We start from the raw sequence: 17,535 nt of genomic DNA, 5'->3' as shown, positions 1-17,535 counted from the left end.
AATGATGAGAGAATTTTCATTTTTGGGTGAACTACCCCTTTAAGTGGTGATGTCATGAAGTTGCAAACATGAAGATGAAACTCATGAATATTGATTAGATTGTGTGCAGATAATATATTTTTTTTTTTGTGACTGTTTTGATAGCTATCCTTGACCAATTAAAGTGCTCCAATACATATTTCACATAATTAATTTGATAACTTTATCCGTACATCTGACACTCTCAGCATGGGATTTTGTTAGTCAGTGAATAAATTAATGAATTATTAAACTTAATGAATAGTCGAATGGTCTCATCTTAAGTCTTAATACAAGTAGTTATTTCTAATCCACACAAATGTAACTTATTTACAACTTATTTACAAGCAGGGACCAATCTTTTTGCAATTGCAATTTGCAATTTAACTGAAAAGGAGCACGAGCTGCGCAACATCCTTGCCTTGCCTAGCCTTGATAACAGCTCCACTCATTAACGCCACTGCTAACGACCACAGCAGGCACTCTTAATAACATTAAAAATAAACACACACACGATTGACATGCAACCACCTGCTACTGAAACAAAAGCCATTTAAAAATGTGGCGGGGACAAAATTGGCAAAGGCAAAAAGTGGTAGGGACATGTCCCTTCCATAAATGACGCCTTTGAAGCCTTGAATATAAAAATGGGTCTTTTATGAGCGAAGACTCTCATTCTCTTTTCACATCTCTCTTTCTCTCAATTTGTCCTCTCTGTTCAACAGCAAAATCCAGAGGATGAAAATAATAAGTGAGAATGAAATGGAGGGCAAGCAGCTGTGCTCCTGTGTGCTTTCAGATTTCAAGTGTGTGGGTTTGATGAAGGATTTGAGAAAAAAACTAAAAACTGAACTCATGACTGTTTGATCCTAATGGGTGAATGAGCTGAAAGTGGCTCCATGGTACCTCATTAAGAACCATCTCAAACCTGATGAACAATTATTGAGAGACAAAATTCTTACTTTCAGCTGAACTCTGAACATATGAGTTACGAAGAATAAAGAATAGGGTTGGAGAAAAGTTGTAATATTAATAAGCAAGCAATCATTTATAGGGTTTCCACAATTTTCGACCAATGAAAAGTATAGTCACAAGACTTGAACATTTTGCATGTTAATATGATACGGGTGTAGTAAAATCACTTACTAACCCTATCTGTGTAAAGTTGATTCAGACAAGTTTAAATGACTAATTTTATTTTAATTAATGACATATTAACGAAAAGGAACTGCACATTTATGGTTTTAAACCCTTCAGAATGCCTTGCCCCATAGACTTCCATTGTAAGTGCATTACTGTGAACACAATTTTTGATTTCATAGACTAAGAGAAGACCAAAATGATTGTGTTTTTTTATGGCATGTTATAGAAGCTCTCGATTTAGCTTGGATTGAACAAGACATTTCTTTTTGCCACTCTCATACCACCCCGGCAGCACTGCTGAATAACTTTGACAAGGTTTGATAGAACTCTTTGTATTAGCTCAAATTCCTTGCTTAAACCCAGGCAATGTGTAAAAGTTGGTCTGCAAATGGCCCCTTTCATGTCAAAACTTTTTTTTTTTTAAATATCCAACTGAGTCACAAAGCTTTTCTATGTAAAAAAAAAAAAAAAAAAATTTACTCAACCACTAAGCTTTTTAAAGTGGTGTAACTGTGAGGTGAACACAACATTAGGCCTATTAAAAGCGATTTTACTCATAATTTGTGGTTAATCTTGTTCTAAGGATAGTTTAACTGCATGCCATACTGGAACTAGGCTTCAATCTCACCTCTTGGTTCATAGTGCAGTCCATTATTTAACATCTAAGAATGCGACTCGTGTGTGTACTTTTAAAAACAAACCATTATTCTTTCTTATTTTTTAATGCATACAGTAGCATTATATAGCATGTAGTAAATGAATGGTAATAAACCTGCTGTGGTGACCAAAGCACCCATTGGAAAGCCATTCGCAATGCCCTTTGCCATGGTAACCATGTCAGGAATGACATCATGTTCTTGGAAACCCCAAAAGTGACTCCCTGTGCGGCCAAAACCAGTCTGGATCTGTAAGAATAATGAGAAAGTGAAATCAATCAACACATTGCAATAAATGAATATAAATATACGAAGTTGTCAAGCAGCATTTATACTTTTCATATACATGTATATTTTTATATTAATGAGCCTTAGAAAAAAAAAAAGATATTGCTGTATATTCATTGGGCAGAAATAGTAAGATAGTAATAGTAAGTAGTATTCAATTCTGAAAATAGCACAAGTGATTGTGTGAGGTCATTGCCATGAGTTTATTGGCTCACTCAACTGCAACTGGGGGGCGAAGACAAGCATAGGTGCATCTATTTACCTGGCTAGAGTGATGTCAAATACTGCCTGTTTGCTTAAGGACATTGAGGAAATTAGGGAAATTACGCAGAAAAACCTGAACCAAGTGCACCACAGACCCACCCACCAAGCCAGAATTTGGTTTTAATCATATTTACAATGTGATTTACAACCATGGAAGCGCAGCGTAGTTCTAGCTGAAAGACTAGCAGCTGTACATCATCACATCATTAGCTGGGTAATTCCCAGCCAATCGCATGTAAGCCATTGCTTTATAACTCTGCTCACAATCTATCACATTGCTGTTTCAGTGTGCTAACACTGCAACCTCCACCACCCCACCGCCACCAGTTGAGCCCTGTCCCACACGGGGGTAGGCTCCTCACCCCTGCCTCCTATCTCCGGCAGGATATGATGGTTCCGGGTACAACTCCCTCGGACCGCAGACGGGGCAGGATACGCCATAGAGAGACATTACTTTTCTGTTTTATATTCATCAAATAAATGGTATCTTAAACCTCACTCAAGCCTGCGTGTCTTGCCGATCGAAATATTATTCTGACCTCATCTGCTATACAGACTACGCCTCTCTCCCAAACGAGCTGGTAGGTCTCCTTCAGGTAGTCTTTAGGGTACTGAACAGCCCCACCGACACCCTGGGGAAAGATTATGATTATTTTTGTGAGAAACCTTTAATGATTGAATTAGCCAAATGTTAGAGGGCGAGAAGTTAGTAATTGCCACTGTTTTGATGAACAAATGTACAGTAACATTTCACATGCTCTGATGTATTTGAAGATTGCAGTCAGTATTTGAACATTTCCAGAAATGAAGACTGAATTTAAAAGAAAAAGCACAAATTACTCAATGATAACAGACCTAACAAACATCAGATTTTTTTCAGGTTTGTACTTGAATCAAAATAAAAGCCATTACTGTTAAGATTAATTTTATACAATTGTAAATGTATAACATCTCCCATTAACTGGCTCATAAACTACTGTGTAAAGATGTCTTTGGGTCTTGTGCTTGCTTACAAACTGACTTACTTTTGATTTTAAACTCTTGGCACATTGCTGGGCAGGGGTCATGTCTTGTTTGTCAGCATTTGTTTCTATGACAAATAAAATGCTCCAGTTGTCACGGTTAACAACAAGATTATTCAGCATGTGGCACTTTTCAAACTGGAAAAAATGGTCTGAAATTCTACAAACTTAATCTTCAGCACAGAACGATTGCTCCTAATATGTAAATATATATATTTTTAGGACAAAACACTTTGATTTTCTTAACATTTATTTATTTAAAATAAAAAAAATGATATTCTATTTTTAAAATGCAATAGAGAGAATCACTCAAAAAATAATGTTCATGTCACATTGTACTCTTATTTTATTTTTTAAAGCAGAAATTTAAATTTAAAAAATAAGTAAATAAATGCATTACAACAAAACTACAATGATGTATACATACATTGAATAACTTAATAGCATTTAATAACATAATTAGTGTATTATGAGAATGGAATGTTCTCCACGTTGTGTCAGAGAAGCGACACTAGGGGTCTCTCTTGAGCGCCGAAATATGCCTCTGACTTATGAAAAAGGCCAATGAGGAGTTGGCAAACAGTATTTGCATACCCCGCCTCCGGACATACAGGTATTTAAGCGGGGCAAATACGGGACACCCTCGCCGAGGGCGTCTTCCTGCGGCTTTCAAGAAAGAAAGAAAGTGTTGCTCCGCCACAACAAACAAGAGTGGGCCCAGCTCTCAGCCCCAGCGTCGAGCTCCCTGCAGAAGTTGGACACCCCTCATCTCATGGACCCCCTTGAGGACCCGGAAGGCTCCTAGGCGCTCCGGAGATGACCGACCCAGGTCGGGGTGCCGCGTGCAACGGGCACGCAGCCGCGGGCCGTTGGAAAGGGGCCCTGCTGCGCTGGCACATCAACTGCCTAGAGTTGCTGACTGTTTTCTTTGCCCTGAGGAAGTTCCTCCCCTTAATTCAGGACAAACATGTGGTGGCGTACATAAATCTCCAAGGCGGAGTACGCTCCCACCAAATGTCACGACTCGCCTGTTGTCTCCTCCTTTGGAGCCAGCAGCGAATCAGATAGCTGCGTGCCATTCACATCCCCGGCAACCTCAATGTGATAGCAGACGCGCTGTCACGACAACGCTTGCCCGGTGGAGAGTGGAGGCTTCACCCCCAGTCGGTCCAGCTGATTTGGGAATGGTTTGGCAAGGCCCAGGTAGACCTGTTTGTCTCCCAAGAAACCTCCCACTGCCCACTCTGGTATGCCCGAACAGAGGCTCCCCTAGGGGCAGACGCATTGGCACACAGCTGGCCCATGGGGCTGCACAAGTACGCATTCCCCCAGTGAGCCTTCTTGCACAGATGCTGTGCAAGGTCAGGGAGGACCGAGGTAAAATAGTGCACCTTCTTTCCCAGGAGATCCCACCTCTCGAATCCCTGGTTGATTCCTCCCTAGCCCTCATGGGTCCGCAGTTCAGCGGAGGAACTTGCTGACCCAATCGACTATGGGTACTTAATCTACCCTGTACTGGAATAGGTGCTCCACAGGTTAAAGGCCTCCTACACGGACTCCCCCTGTGTGTAATCTCTGCGGTACTGTCCCCTCACAAGTGGACCCACGTGTCTCCCTTATGCAGTTCCAGCTGCCTCGTTCGCCGTGCTGTAGCAACTCCCCCCTCTACGAGGTTGGATCTACCACCGCGTCAACTTTCCCACATAGGACCCAAGCGGCCATGTGATGTATTCGCCACCTTTACCTCCCCTGCAGGGTAGGTGTGGTCTCCGCAGGGTCTTCTCCCCCTGAAAGAATAGGAAACTGGGTAAGACCTCTTTCCCTTAATGCATGTAAGGGCCCCGGCCGTGATTGCTCTATGCGAGAAACAAGGTGATACTTGCCAACCTGGGAACGGGCCAAGCCTGGCTGGGCCTCTTTTCTCCCAGGTTGGCAAGCATCAACTTGTTCCCCTCACTAGGGTAACCAGAAGGATTCTGATGACTTTAATGGGGCACTGGGGAAGGGTACGTGCAGCCTGATACAGCTGGTCACATTTGCATGTAAGATTACCTGCCCGCTTCTGTTTCAGCAGTTCACGTACACGGCTCAGCGCATGGCAAGATTAAAGTGGAACCCCTAGTGTCGCTTCTCCGACACAACATGGAGAGAGCGACAGAAGGGGAACGTCTAGGTTACGTATGTAACCTCCGTTCCCCGATGGAGGGAACGAGACGTTGTGTCCTCCCCGCCATGTCGCTGAGCCGATCCACTGTTGTGGCCGGACCATTTCCGGCTCCTCAGAAAAATCCTGAATGAACTCCCGTATTTGCCCCGCTTAAATACCCGTATGTCCGGGGGCGGGGTATGCAAATACTGTCTGCCAACTCCTCATTGGCCTTTTTTCACAAGTCAGAGGCATAATTCGGTGCTCAAGAGAGACCCCTAGTGTCACTTCTCCGACACAACGTCTCGTTCCCTCCATCGGGGAACGGAGGTTACATACGTAACCGAGACGTTTTTTTGTCATGGAAATAATGTCACAATACAAAAAACCTTAAAGGCCACTAAACTAGGTTTTATTTTATTTAAGCAAACTATAATTTCTTATTCTTTTCTTTTGATTTTGGGTTGAAATATGACCCAGACAAGTTCTTAACAGGTTTTGAGATTCACCCAACGAACATGAGTGAATCATGATGACACGCAACTCAACTTTTCTTTCCAGCCCAACGACTCCACAGTGACTGCTCGAATCACTGCCTGCCTGGCAGACATCTCGGCCTGGATGAAGGATCACCACCTGCAACTTAACTCAGCCTAGACTGAACTCCTTGTCTTTCCAGCCAACCCTGCTGTTGATCATAACATCATCGCGCAGCTGGGTGCAACTACATTAACGCTTTCCAAAATGGTCAGAAATCTAGGGGTAACCAATAACAAACTACATTTCACAGACCACATCTCAAAGACCACAAGATCATGTAGATTTACAATCTACAATATCAGGAAGATAAAACACTTCCTCTCTGAACATGCCACACATATTCTTGTTCAGTCACTTGTCATAACTAGACTGGACTACTGCAACGCTCTCATTGAAGACCTCCCTGCATGTGCAATTACACCCCTGTAAATGCTCCAGAATGCAGCAGCATGTCTGGTCTTTAATAAACCAAAGAGAGCGCATGTTGCACCACTCATTGTCTCTCTCCATTGGCTGCAGGTTGGTGCATGTATCAAATTCAAGGCTCTGACGCTGGCACAGAACAGTCACTGGGTCTGCTCCAGCATACCTGAAATAATTTCTGCAGAGCTACACACCCACCAGAAGAATGCAGTTGGCTAAGGAACGTTGCCTTGTTGTATCAACACAAAGAGGCACTAAAAACACTTTCCCGGACTTTCGGATTCATCATACCACGTTGGTGGAATTACTTTCTCAACAATGACTTTCTCAACAAAGCTGACTCACTCCGTGTCTTCAAAAAATGACTTAAAACACATATTTTCCATGAGCACTGAACCAGTCACTAAAAAAAATTTTTTGCACTTTAATCTGTTTTGAATGCTTCTATTCTGATGCTAGTGAAACTTTATAGTATGGCAAGTATTTTCTTAGCACTGTCTCCTTAAGATGATTTGCTTATGTTTTCCTCTTTTGTAAGTCGCTTTGGATAAAAGCCTCTGCCAAATAAATAAATGTAATTGTAAATGAATAACAGAATAATCAAACCTGAATTGGTTCCCCAAAGAAAGCAGCAATGCGAGTGGAGACAGTTGTGGCAAACACATCTTTGAGCTGATCAATATACTTCTCATTAGCGTGACAGTGACCTGAGAACAGATAGAAACTATTAAACAATACAGCTTATGATACATTTTGTTGAAACTAATTCATAACTAATACAACTAAAATAATTATATATATTTTTTTACATAAATTTGCTGTGGAAGAGAACTGGTTCTGAAATTTACTGAATGAATGCAGTGAATGTTTGACTTGAGACAACATGAACTTTAAGCACATTTTAACACATCTTATGGGGAATCATTGATTATGTGTCAAAATATGTGAAATTGACCAGAAAAAAATTGATTGGAGAGACTCCTCTTGTTAACTCCTCATAAAAATCTAAATTGGATTGAGATTTATTAGACTGGTATTCATTCATTAAATAAAGTTTAGAACTCTACATGCATTTAAAAAAATCTGCATCAAAAGTGTGCATGTGTTTAATATATGTTAATATAAAATATAAATTGTCCCAAAATGTGAGCCTAATCAAAAATAAATACAAAATAAAATAAAATTATATATATATATATATATATATATATATATATATATATATATATATATATATATATATATATATATAAATAAAATGTCCCATTGGAGACTTTCATGGAAGTCCAAAATTGGACAATCAATTATTAAACAAAGCAAACACAGTGTGTTTTTTTTTAAATTATTATTATTTGTATATATATAATGCAAAAGCTTTGTTTTAGAGGTATGGTTATGATTAGTCTACAGTTAATAATTCACTTTAGATAAAAACAATAGAAGTCTTCTGGTATTTTATACTCATTTAGATGGCTAGGTAAATATGTGTGTGTGTGTGTGTGTGTGTGTGTGTGTGTGTGTGTGTGTGTGTGTGTGTGTGTGTGTGTGTGTGTGTGTACATACCTAGGGTGCAGCTGCACTCTCGGATGGTTTGAACAGGAAAGTCTCTGCAGTGACTGCCTTCCCAAGGGCCCCTGAACACATCCGGACACATGGTCTAAAATTAACCCAGGTCACAAAGGAACAAAACTCTAAAATAGAATCAAAACTTAAAATTTGCAATGACCCATTCAACAACTCAAAACAAGCAGTATACAATTATAAGCACTGCACTTCAAATGTAACGCACTCAAATGACAAAATCAAAAGACAGATTGGCTGTGTTTGGAATGGCATAATACCATACTATTCTAAGCATTCTGCAGTATAAAGTATGTATTCTGCATGTGCAGGGGCGTAGCTGGTGGGGTGAAAGTTGGTAACTATTCTAGGGGCACAAAGGTCCAGGGGGCCCAACAACAAATTCAAAACTGTATTTTTTAATAGGAAAGGGGCCCAGAGCAAGACACTCAGGGGGCCCTGATTACCTTGCAACGGCCCTGCGAACATTGTCTTATGTACTGTATAATTTGAGTCGTTATTCAAACTTCATGAGATTGGACAGTAATTCTATTACCTTTGCCTTTAACACTAACACCTACACGACATGTCTATCATGTTTCCACTCATAATGTGGTTTGTGATCTTGACTCAGAGGAATATTATATTACAAAAGCAGGTAGTTGACAGAAATGATTTGTGGATGTTACACTTACATTGTGGCAACCCAGAGAACAGGCAATGGGAAATTTGTAATATGCGTTGGACGTTAGACCTGTTGCTTGTGGACTGCCACCATGATATGAACCCCTGCGCACAGACACAAAAATGATGCATGATTATCTCTAGATTTACAGGGCAGTTTGACCTGTCACCAAGAAAGAACTTTCATGACACATATAACAAGTTGATTATATAATTAGCTGTTAACATTAAATAGCACATTATCCTCAAATGCATAATAATTACTTTCAAGATCCTCTACAGTACATCATCAACATGATTAAAACTTAGCTTAACAACCTGTTGTATGCTGTGTACTAGATGTTTGCTGCCTCCTGGTGAAAGTTTCTATGCTCTTCTGTAAGTAGAAGACCTTGAAATATAATTTCCAAAACTACCTTTGCCGATTTTGCTAAAGTAAAATGAACAATAATGATTATATTTTTACTGATATTTGAACATTAATATTTATTGAATGGAAGCAACATGTGCTTACTTAAAAGTTCATTATTTTATAGACAAATCATGTTGAAGATGTGTGTATCAAATATGATGAGGTATATCTCTCAATCATCATTGCACTCATGTCCACCACAATAAAAAAAAGCTTTTAAAATACTGACATATAATTTTTAAAGATATATTTGAAGTGAGATTTATTTTACATGAGCAGCTTGCTCTGTCATTATATAGATCTCGTGGTTTTCATACATATCTCATGGTTTGTTATTATAACGTGATCTTACTATAAAAAAAGGTTTTACAATGTAACTTTTTTCAAACATCAATATAGTGTTTGGTGTATAAAAACATGATCATATATAATTAAATATATATTTTAGGTGCTGAATTGTAATGTCATACATTTCTACAGACTAAGGAGAGGAAGTTGTCATGGCCAAACTCCAAAACATTTGGCATCTCTGAAAAGCCCACGTTGTCCTCTAAAGATACACAAACTATATTCTATTCATTGCTATAACTGCAGGTTTGCCCTACATTACAAAATGTATGTAGTAACCAGATGGCTAGACTGCTTTGAACGGATAAAGTCTATGGTAACTCAGATAACCACTTTGTACAACTGTGGAAAGAAGAATATCATCTCAGAATGCTGCGGCACGAGGGGACCTACACAATATTAGGCAGATGGTTTTAATGTTGTGGCTGATCGGTGAGTGTGTGTGTATATACATGGAGTAGTGGTGGTGGTGTAGTGGTCTAAGCACATAACTGGTAATCTGGTAATCAGAAGGATGCTGGTTCGAGCCCCACAGCCACCACCATTGTGTCCTTGATCAAGGCACTTAACTCCAGGTTGCTCCAGGGGGATTGTCCCTGTAATAAAGGCTCTGTAAGTCGCTTTGGATAAAAGCGTCTGCCAAATGCATATATATATATATATACTAAATGTGGTACTCCACAATGTGTAATGCATTCAACTTGACCTTCTATTTCCAGTGTCACAAATGAACAAAAGTAATATGATGTTTAACATTTCCTTCTTGACTCATATATGATCAATCAACCAAAAGTTAAGACATTTTAAATACAAATGAATGATGACTGGACACTACTCGCTGAATTAAAAATGCGCATAGAGAGGTCAAGTGACTTCGATGTAGAACAATACTGTTTGAAATGTTGTTGCATAATGCGTACTGCTTAAAATAAAATTAAAACGTAGTTTGCAGAAGTTAGAGTGCAGAATCAAGTAGGTGCCCTCAGAAGCACTCAGGTGATGGCGTACCTTGAGTGGGTCTGGCAGAAGGGAGGCCAGTTTTTCTGTGTACTCCTGCATTTGTGGGTACACATAGATGTGCGTCGTGTGCCATAGACGCTTTAGCTGTTTCTCTGCAGTCTCTGTGACTTTCCTATGATAACATGCAAACTTCTGATATGATTTTAGAAATAATGCTTTTCATAACCAATAAAAAAATAGCACATGGCAACAAATCGTACCAAGCCAAAAGGTCATTACGGGTGACAGTGTCCTACACTGATGGTGGCCACCCCAGCAAATAAGTCCAGATAGCGTCTTCCATCCATATCCCAAAGCCACTGCATGTAAACCCTGGTTTATGAAGACTGGCTTTTTGTAGTATGTAACTACCTTCATTGTCATGGTAATGCAGCTGTGTTTCCTGGTCTCTAGCAGATGCTCTTTAAACATGCCCTGAAAGGTATAATGACAATGAAGTTTAATTTATAATGATCGATCATTATTGAATTCATAATGAATCATCCCAAACATAAACATCGTACCTGGTATGGCTCGGGATTAAAGTCACATGGGGGCATCTCGGGCAGCTCACCTGGTTGGTGTTTCACTGTTGATTTTTGACATAGCACACCTGGGCAGAGGTATATTTATTTAGAGCATTTAGAAATCCATAGGGACAGTCATGGGACACTGTAATTCCTTAAGCTAAAAGAAAGCCCTGCCCCTATCCTGGGGCATGTTAACCATGCATGTGTCGGCACAGGACAGAGAAGAATGTGCACAGTATAGATTCGTACACAGTGCTGATGTAAGAATGTCCAAATCCATCTTCTGAAGAGATCCGATTTACGCAAGTCCTTTTTTTACTATAAATCTCCACTTTCACTTTCAAATTCTTATTTTGCTTTTATTAGGTGGAGATTTATAGTAAAAAAATATTATGCTATCTATCTATCTATCTATCTATCTATCTATCTATCTATCTATCTATCTATCTATCTATCTATCTGTCTATCTGTCTGTCTGTCTGTCTGTCTGTCTGTCTGTCTATCTATCTATCTATCTATCTATCTATCTATCTATCATGTCTGTCTGTCTCTCTGGTAGATCCTGATACCATGGTAACAAGGCACTCCATGGTCCTTAATATGGGAAGCTAAAAAATCCTATAAAGGCAGCATAAAAGTTATCCATATGACTCCAGTGGTTAAATCCATGTCTTCAGAAGGGATATTATAGGTGTGGGTTAGAAAAAGATAAATATTTAAATTCTTTTTTTTTACTATAAATCTCCAATTTCACATCCACATTCTTCTTTTGTTTTTTGGTGAATCACATTCTTCAAGCATACCGCCACCTACTGGTCGTGGGCTGGTCAAAGGTGGAGATTTATTTAATAAATAAAGACTTTTATGAATGAGAATTTTTCTTTTTTGATGAATTGTTCATTTATTTGATAGCTGTAATACTAAAATTGCACCCTTTTACATATTTTTTTTTTTTAGAGCCAACCCCTTAAGTCACTTTAAATTGCCTATATCCAAATATATGTAAATATATATTAAAAATAAAACATTCTTTATCTTTTAAATGTAATATTCATTTGAATCAATCTGCCATCTTTGTAAATTTGTAATTAGTAAAATTCAATGAAAATCTGCACTCAAAATACAGTTTTAGGAAAGTGGAGATAACTTATACCTATCGAATTAATTTCCACTAACATGCTATTTTTTAAAAACTGTCAGAAAAAAATACTCCAGCACAGCTTCAGAAATCTGACAATGTGTTTAATGGTTTTGGTAGCATGAGATTAAAACTGATTTCAGAAGGAAAGATTTAAACATCATCAGACTTAAAATCTCAGATCTCACATTCTAAACATTCTCTTGAGTTCATACGTCCCAATTATATCATTGAAAACCATTCCCAGGTGCCGCTTAAATTAGATATTGTTATGCACATACATACATTTGCTGATTTGTCATTGCTTGGTAATATGAATCGATATGAATCTGTTTTAAAACGTTGTATAATATACTGCAGTATTGTTGTATATCAAATCTGATTCATTACTTAATCTTTGCAGAATGATTTAAATGATCTTTGCATTTACACATGGTGAACAACACAGAAATCATCAAATATCACACTATTCACAAATCAACAGTTAGTGTAGGATGATGCTCGTATGGTTTGGGCAAATCTCACAAAACAACAAAAAACTATATCTATATATAAATGATCTTTACTGTAGGTTACATATAAATGTAACATTACATATACATAACAGTTTAATCCTTTGTTTTTTTTCACATTTATAGGTAAATGGTAGTTTAAATGATGACTTAAAAGTAAATGACTCCCAAAAATACATCCTAGTCCTCTTTCCTTAGAGGTTTATGCATAATTTAAGGGTCAGAGGTTGTTTTTTTTTTTTGCACTGGCAAACGCTAAAATACCATATGCATTCATTTGTCCTGTGTAACTCATATTTTGTGGTTAAGGGGCTTTTTATTACATAATAAATGTGTGGTTGTTTTTTGTTTGTAAGTAAATATGCTGTATGTATTTATATAAATGCTAAGTATATATGCTGTCCCTTGAAATGTATATTTTTATATACAAAATTTTAGCTTGATTTTTATATTAAACATAAAACATGGAGTGCTATCCATAATTCTAAACACCTCTGACAATAGAATATACAAATTGTAAAACTGAATGTATTGATTCTGAAAAATAGATTCTTATAGGGTTTAAATGAAAACACACCAACCCAGACACACACTCACACTTTTGAGCATTGAGTGTGATAAAACACAGTAGCATATTTGGAAAAATATGTATTTATAATATGCCAACTGTGTATCATTTGTATTCATTCACTGGTTATGCTTTTGCACTCAAAATCAGTGTCAATATAATTTATAATACATACTATACATTCAACAGGAGAGTTTACCTCCACTTGAGAGATGTAAATATTAAAGGCATATTCTATACAATTACAATCGTTTACAATCAGTTCAAATCCCTTTGATGTATTCACTTTTGCACTAGTGCAACATGAATACGTAAAGACATATATTTGGATTCTATGGCTGAGATTACACAATGTTTCAGGAATGGACTGAAATTTGTTTCCCGAAATTAACAACAATAGTATTACAGTAGGATAACACCAACTCGGACAGCAAATAATTCTCTCTTGTTTATACAATATGCATATTGGAAGTTTCAGGTAATTGTAATTATGCTTAAAAATGTCTTTCAACATGGAGTGACTTGCTTACTGTTAAACCCCATCTAGCATAAACTCTCAAATGTTTTGGCAATACTCAACATAAGTTTATAGAAAATAGTCCTTGACCTGATTTTTAATATGCGTGAGAAAAACACAAAAACAGTGGCTTTGAACACAATAACACAAAACAGTGGCTTTGAACACATAACAGTGCCATGATGCAAAATGTACAATAACATAATGCATAGTGGAGTGCTGAGCTCAACTACGCGAAGTGCTACGTTTTCGAATCTCAGAACATCAATAAAGTCAACATGATACTGTACTTACAACCCATTTTTAGGGACGGATTATGACTTGCAAAGGTCCTGGGGCCAATTATCTTCAAGGGCCCCAGGGAGGGGGGAGGGGTCATTGTTCATGCCTAAAAGTGTTTTCAAGCAGAGGGGATCAGCAAACTAGATCACGCAGCCTTAAAGCCCAGGGTACAACCGGGCAGTCAAGGGCCCCTGGGCACTGGCCCCAATGGCCTGGTCGGTAATCCGTCCCTGCCCATTTTACTTCTGTAATAAGACTTCAAAGTCAAACAGGATATGCAATGAGGGAACAAATGTAGGACGGAACAGCTTCTATCCATTGGAAACGGATTGGATTGTGACAAGTGAACGTTACATGCAAGAATGGAGCCAGACCTCTATGCCAATTTGCTAAAACAATATCTAAATAGTTAGTTGACTACTGGTGAACATTGTCAAAAAAGCTAGCGGCGTGCGTGATGTCAGCAGAAAAAAAATCATTTCAGAGGCAGTATAAGTTTTTACATTTCCATTGAAGATTATGAATTCAAACAGTTTTCTTTTACTTGGAAATAAGCTGACAAGAAGACCAGCAACATGTATAATGAAAGTAAACGGGTACATTTTGATGTCACGTTGACTTTAAGACTTGTATTAAAAATATATTTTACATATAAAGAAAGCAACAAATTTGGTGTAATAAGAGCCATCTCCACATAAAAGTAAATCTGTAAAACAAACAAAACTGGTGGCTTCATTTGGTTTTGTATATCAAAAACACACATATAGAAGCATGTGGAGGTATTTCTCACAACCATCGCATATAACGGCTTTCTTACAATGTTTTCAACACACAAAAATGTTCACAGAGAAGGGATTGCTCCCTTTGATGCCTCAGCTCTTAAACAAGACCCCTCTTTACACTTTAGTAATTGTTCTCCTCAAGAGCTGGAAGAAAAGCTCTTCTTCGAGGGCTTGGTTTGAGCTTGTTGTCGGTCTGCTGTCTGACCAAGATGAAAATCTCAAGAGTTTTGAATTTCGCAAAACAGTTTACAGTTTATTGTTTTTGTTGCATTCGGGGCATTGAACAGTTATGTGCTAGTAGGACGGCATCAAGACTGTTGTGTCCACATAACCATTTCCCATCAACCTAATGCCTTCCTGTGGCATCAAACTGTATGATTGGTGGATGGCAGATTTGCATGGGTGAAGCTGTTGTTGTTGTTGTTGGGTTTGGCATTGATTGGGCGAGTCCTGACAGTAATCGTCCAGGCACTGAGGAGACACGTCTCTCTGCAGTAATAGCATATTGTTTGATGTAACCTCTTTGACATTGCTGTAGTCCTCCCTAGTGCAATCAGAATTGTCATGTTCACGGTTGTGGTTGGAAAGGGGCCTTAGGAGGAGCATGTTTTCCGGGTTGACCCTCTGTACCTCAACGTATTCCAAGGAACGTGATGGCGGTATGCTAATAGCCTGAGTTTCCAACTTGTGCTCATTGAACTGGTTGTAACTTTGGGAATGTCGGCAGGGTGCCTTGCTGAAATGGCTTTCTTGTGGTGGGATGCCTTGATGTTGAAGCTGGTGGTAGTTGCTTGGTGTTGCATGCGGTGTAGAGATGCTGAGAATCTCCGGGACGCTGTTGTAGGCTGGTTTGGCTGCTCTTACTTGGAAGTGCTGGTGAGGTTGTGGTTGAGGAGAGGAGAACACGACAGGCCACATCTTGACGCATTTATCGACTGATTCTGGAGAACTAAGTTTGGAACCCTGGCTTTCACTGCTTTCTGAAGACGGCCAGCTAGTTTCTCCATGCTGGCTGTACTGCTGCTGGTCAGCGCTGGCTAATTCCCGTCCCTCAATGCATTTCTCCAATAGCAATGTGCGACTGTCACAGCTGCCCCGGCCGGAGTCGCTGTCCGAAGGACTTTTGGACTTCAGGTCTTCTAATAAGTCTTTTCCATCCAGCACCAACTCCTGTTCCTCATTGTCGTACACCTCAAGATACTCCACCAACAAGTTGTCATAATCGGTGGTTGGAGGGAAACCCTGTATGACCAGAGCATTGAAAACTTCCTCTGACTTCCCGCTCTGTAGAAAAAGGAAGTGTGATCAATTTTAAAAGGTCACGAAACATGATGTTAACACATGTATCGTACATTACATGTTGTGTATGATGGAGAATGAAGACAATAATTTTCCAATCAATTTAAGGGATTTTTTTTGGACTACCTTCTGGGTTTGAATTTAGCTATCTTCATGGAGTGAACATCCCGTGGCTATAGAGTAAATGTATTTGCTTTACACTAGATTTAAACACATACATAAAAACTTTTAAGACATTTGCGTTGATAACTTTGCCGAGAAACACGTCTTAAACTGCCTCATACAGTAAGTGCAATTTAAAAACTTTGCACAAAGAAGAGGATGATAAAAAAGATGGCAAAACCTTGAAAGAAATGGATATCACTACATGCCCTAGGGTTGATGAACTTGTAAGACACTTTGAGTGCTGCATGATTATGACAATCATAATGGTTAATTATTTCTCTTGATACCGTAATTATGATTAGAACTGCTTATGAATTAGTTTATGGATGTTTTATAAGTAAATAAAGACACATTCGACATTTTAGATGCATGAAAACAAATCTGTTGAATATATTATACACAGAAGCGAGCAAATGACTTTTCTGTGATTGGTTACAATGATTCACCGCTGCAAAAACACACAATAAATAGAAAATTAAACAGAAAATTTGATGCAACATGACTAGACCTATGTACATAGACTGCTAAAATTGACACTTTTCACAATGAGTTAATCTTGATTATTTAATTAATTAATTGTGCAGCCATAGGGATAAGCATTTTTTAGCTTGTCTTCTGATGTATTTGGTGCCATGGAAAATCATTGCTAGGGTAACGTCACAAAATACTTCAAATGGAGGTAATTTGGGGTGCTTGCTAAGCCAAGCATTGCTATTACTCAGCTTATTATTCATATTTAGTGTTAGGGAAATCGCAACGGTGCATGAGCAATCAATCTTTGTATTACCTTTAGTAGCTGTTTGTCGAATCCTTTGATTTTTGGTCCAGGCACAGGAGGCAGCAAACATAGCTTCACACTGAACACAAATATAAAACAATAACAAAAATCAATGCGATGTTGAAAGTTGACAAAACCTAATTCAGGGTTTATGGTTAAATGACAATAGTTGATGCGATATGCTAAAGGGAAAGTTCACCCAAAAATTTAAATTCATAATTCCACTCCATTTTTCTGAACCATTATAACTTTCTCTCTAATGTGGAACACAAAAGGAGATTAAAGACAGATTAGTAGCCTCAGTCACCATTCACTTTCATTGCATATTTTTCCATGTAATGAAAGCTAACAGTGACTTGAGCTAACAATCTAACTAAAATCTGCCTGAAACGTATGACGAAAGTCATATTTGTTGGGAACAACATGATGGTGAGTAAATAATGGCAGAATTTGTATTTTTT

At 38.4% G+C, this 17,535-nt stretch overlaps 3 protein-coding genes across 8 annotated transcripts in view; 1 reads left to right on the top strand and 2 right to left on the bottom strand.

The window, feature by feature from the left end:
- Window positions 1-17,535, top strand: part of LOC127624804 (calpastatin-like) — a 711,053-nt gene that overhangs the window by 262,568 nt on the left and 430,950 nt on the right. The window lies entirely within an intron of this gene.
- Window positions 1-17,535, bottom strand: part of LOC127624799 (drebrin-like) — a 175,792-nt gene that overhangs the window by 26,359 nt on the left and 131,898 nt on the right. The gene's annotated exons all lie outside the window — the stretch shown is intronic.
- LOC127624814 (prolactin receptor-like) overlaps window positions 12,271-17,535 on the bottom strand; it is a 28,480-nt gene continuing 23,215 nt past the window's right edge. Inside the window, exons 8-9 of the mRNA XM_052099751.1 lie at window positions 17,084-17,153; window positions 12,271-16,116 (exon numbers count right to left, since the gene is read on the bottom strand). Coding sequence (XP_051955711.1) covers window positions 15,127-16,116; window positions 17,084-17,153 — 1,060 coding nt within the window. The 3' untranslated portion in view covers window positions 12,271-15,126. The remainder of the gene's footprint in view (window positions 16,117-17,083; window positions 17,154-17,535) is intronic.

This window comes from Xyrauchen texanus, chromosome 31, assembly GCF_025860055.1.
Source record: "Xyrauchen texanus isolate HMW12.3.18 chromosome 31, RBS_HiC_50CHRs, whole genome shotgun sequence".
Lineage (NCBI taxonomy): Eukaryota > Metazoa > Chordata > Actinopteri > Cypriniformes > Catostomidae > Xyrauchen > Xyrauchen texanus.
Note: the sequence above shows the minus strand (reverse complement) of the source record. Positions and strands in the feature narration are given on the sequence as shown.